The following is a 3,351-nucleotide window of genomic DNA, read 5'->3' as shown; positions in this document are numbered from 1 at the left end:
TTTTTTAATCGAAATAAACAAAATGACCACCAATGGTCATCTTTTAGAATTTAAAAAAAAACTTTTAGTTTTTGAAATATTTAAGTGTTCAGTTTAGCTCATTTTTTTTCACAGGTAAAACAAAATTTCAAAAAAAAAACTAAAAACTTAAATATTTTAAAAACGAAAAGTTTTTTCAAAATTCTAAAAGATGACCATTTGTGGTCAATTGCGTTTATTTTAATATTGAAAAAAAATTCAAAAAGTCGATTTTGAAATTTTTGAAAAATTTTTAACTGTGTTCAATTTTAAATAATTTCAGAACGCTAGGTGGTCATTTAAAAATATTGATGGTCATTGTTTATCACACTATTGGAAAACGATTTCAGGTGGTCATTTAAAAATATTGATGGTCATTGTTTATCACACTATTGGAAAACGATTTCAGTAGTTTTTTTTTTGAAATTTTGTTTTACCTGTCCAAAAAAAGTTTTTTCAAAATTCTAAAAGATGACCTTTTTTGGTCAATTGCGTTTATTTCAATATGGAAAAAATTATTATAATTAATTATATTGATTATAATCAATCACATTTATGGGTGATAGATTAACCTTAGGATTAGTTATTCAAAGTAGGCGTTGAATTTAGTTACGAACCTTTTGTCAAAGTTATCAAAATAAAAGTAATACTATTATCAAACCCTTCAATCTGATACAACCCAAGATTTATAAAAAATAAGCCAATCAAATAATTTAATTTTTCTACGAGTCCTAGGAATACAAAACATTCTTCATCATGGCTTTTTCAACTCAAAAAGAGTTTTTTCACGTTCCTTTTATGAATGAGGTTGAAGAATTTGATTGCCTCGAGTCGTGTGTTAAGCTAAAGTCGTACCCATCAAATATTGATGACAGGTCATGGTCTGCCAGCCAAGAAAAGAAATCAAGATTTGTTGCAGACCTAATCGCATGCAATTCACCTGTTATAGGAAAGCGTACTGAAAACGGAAATGCTTTGAAAAAATCGGTACCCACAAGCTTAGGACCAGAAGAGGAGTATGGTAGTAGCCTCCTTTTAAGAGACAGCCTCATTAACACAGCGGACGATACAATCAGGCGAATGCAAGACATTATGTTTAAAAATAATATGTTGCAACAGAAATTGGATGAATCAGATGATAAGCTTATAGTGGCCAATGAAGAAAATGCAGAGATTTTGAGGATTTTAAGTGAACGCTATAATCCGGATAAAAGCGAGCTATTGAAAAAAAAAATAAAAGAACTGGCCGACGAGAAGAAGATTGATCCTGAAGATGAAAAGCAATTAAATGATTTGCAAATGTCAATAGTTGATATGATTAAGGCACACGACATTCTCGAAGCTGAAAATTCCAACTTGAAGCGGCTCATTGAAAAACAATCGGTTCGTTGTACACTAGATAGTATAGAAGTGGATCCTGAAAAAAGTACTGACCTACAATACCTGCAAAATAAAATTAACAGAATGGGAAAGGAATTGGTTTTGCTTCGGAAAACTGAAGATGATCTAATGAAAAAATGCGCCAAGCTAAGTGAAATTGAAAAAAGCAATGATATTGAAAGAAGTAATTTTTCTCCTGAAAAAGATGTTTCTAATATACAGAGAATTTTGGCAGAACGCGATGCACTGCGTAAAAAATGTAAAAATTTGGAATCTCTTGGCGATAAAATAAATCAATTGGAACAAAAAGCAAATGAAGCCGAAAACATTTCGGGGGACCTTGAGGATAACCTAAACCAACAAAGCCAGTATATCAATGAGATGCAACTGGAGATGCAAGATATGCAAAACTATTATGAAAATGAAGTAGATAAGGCAAAAGGAAATGAAGAAATTCTCAAGGTAAGAATTTGTTACATATGTTTATAAAATTCTTTAACAAATATATCATACTCCACGGCAGTTCTAATAGGTGGCCGCTTTTTGTTTTCGTATATAGTATAGTAGTAGGCAGTACTATATATTATATATAGTAGGCAGTATATATGACGGAACGACCGACTACATCTGATTGATCGGGTACAGATTCCATTTTGGGTAAAGTAATCCGATTAAACTTCATATGGATCGGTGACTATATAGCTGTCATATAGCTTGTAAAGGTTTGTGTCGGATGGATTGCTTATGCGGTTTTGAAGCGACTGGCTCTAAAACGGTCGTGAAGAAGCGGGTAGACTTAGGGACTGTTAGTGGCAGCCATCTTACTCAGCGAGAGAAATGGGTGGAGAAATTTATAACCGGGTAAACTCTGCAAAAACTCCCGAATAGTTGGCCCTGGGTTCCTCGTATCACTCGGCTGGAGGTTCTTTCTTTTCACATCGAGACTCAGACCAGTGCAGTTTAAAGTTTAAAAACTTAGATTCATATAATGAATGTGAAGCAGATAAAGTGTGAAAGATTTGAACTTATTCAGTTGGCACAGACTCGGAAGGTAAGGGTAATTGATGTTATAAAACGCTTTTAAACAAAAAAATGACTCCATAAAAATCCCTGCACTCCGCTCCAGCAAAATTATTATGTTTTATTATTGCGATATGGGTGAACGAGACAGACGAGAGACGAAAAACTCCAAGTTCTGGTCCCCATCCACGTTGGGATGATGGATTAAGCTAGACGGATGGAGACGGTGAGGGAGCACGTTGCAGCTTTTGCCACTAAAACTAAATACGTAATAGCACGCGGTGGATCACCTCCCAAATGTTCCCCAGTGATTCAATGAACTCTAGTAAGAGAAATGAGAGGGATTGCATAAGAAGTAATGAACTCATTGTATTCTTAAGTTAACTTTTAATGTGATAGAAGAAAAAAATGGAAAATTAGGATATAATTTTAAATATTGGTGAAAAGTGAGGGAAACAGAGTTGAAAGAATTATTTTTTTTTATTTATTTTTGTTTTGTGCGTTAATTTTTTTTCACAGCGCAGCATCCAGCCGAAAGCTTTCGACGGTGGACGCAGTAAAACAGTTAGTTGGCTAGCCCAATAATTCTACATTGAAATAACACTATTGATAAATTGTATATATTTATTAACAAAGTTTTCACTTTTAACCATTGTTCAGTTACCGAGCGCTTTATTTAATGTTCTAAATATTGGTTTTAATAAAAACAAGCCAAGTTCGATTTATAAGTATTAATACAATTTATTTAATTGTTTTGGGTTTATACAAATGACATATCATATGTACATATGTGACTGCGAAGGGGTTGAAAACCGAAGTAGAATAAAGACGCGGGAGCGCGGCTCAATGCTTGATACTGCGGCGCGACAGATAGATACCTCGAGAGAGCGAGACAAACGCTAAAGCATGAAGGCAGATTCAGGTGGCCGATCG

At 33.9% G+C, this 3,351-nt stretch overlaps 1 protein-coding gene across 1 annotated transcript; it reads left to right on the top strand.

Moving 5' to 3' along the window:
• The first annotated feature begins 640 nt into the window (after window positions 1-640).
• On the top strand, window positions 641-3,053 carry LOC26515437 (laminin subunit beta-1-like). Its single transcript, XM_032456158.2, has 2 exons — window positions 641-1,860; window positions 2,938-3,053. Exons 1-2 carry the CDS (start codon window positions 775-777, stop codon window positions 3,001-3,003), a joined length of 1,152 nt encoding a protein of 383 aa, XP_032312049.1. The 5' UTR covers window positions 641-774; the 3' UTR covers window positions 3,004-3,053.
• Window positions 3,054-3,351: the final 298 nt, after the last annotated feature.

This window comes from Drosophila ananassae, assembly GCF_017639315.1.
Source record: "Drosophila ananassae strain 14024-0371.13 chromosome Y unlocalized genomic scaffold, ASM1763931v2 tig00000093, whole genome shotgun sequence".
Lineage (NCBI taxonomy): Eukaryota > Metazoa > Arthropoda > Insecta > Diptera > Drosophilidae > Drosophila > Drosophila ananassae.
The sequence above is the reverse complement of the archived record's forward strand: the minus strand, read 5'-3'. Positions and strand labels throughout refer to the sequence as shown.

Excerpts from the sequence above, each read along its gene's own strand:
- LOC26515437 (XM_032456158.2), top strand. The coding sequence starts at position 775 with ATGGCTTTTTCAACTCAAAAAGAGTTTTTTCACGTTCCTTTTATGAAT. Across the intron at positions 1,861-2,937 it reads GAAATGAAGAAATTCTCAAG|CGCAGCATCCAGCCGAAAGC; the intron begins GTAAGAATTTGT and ends TTTTTTTCACAG.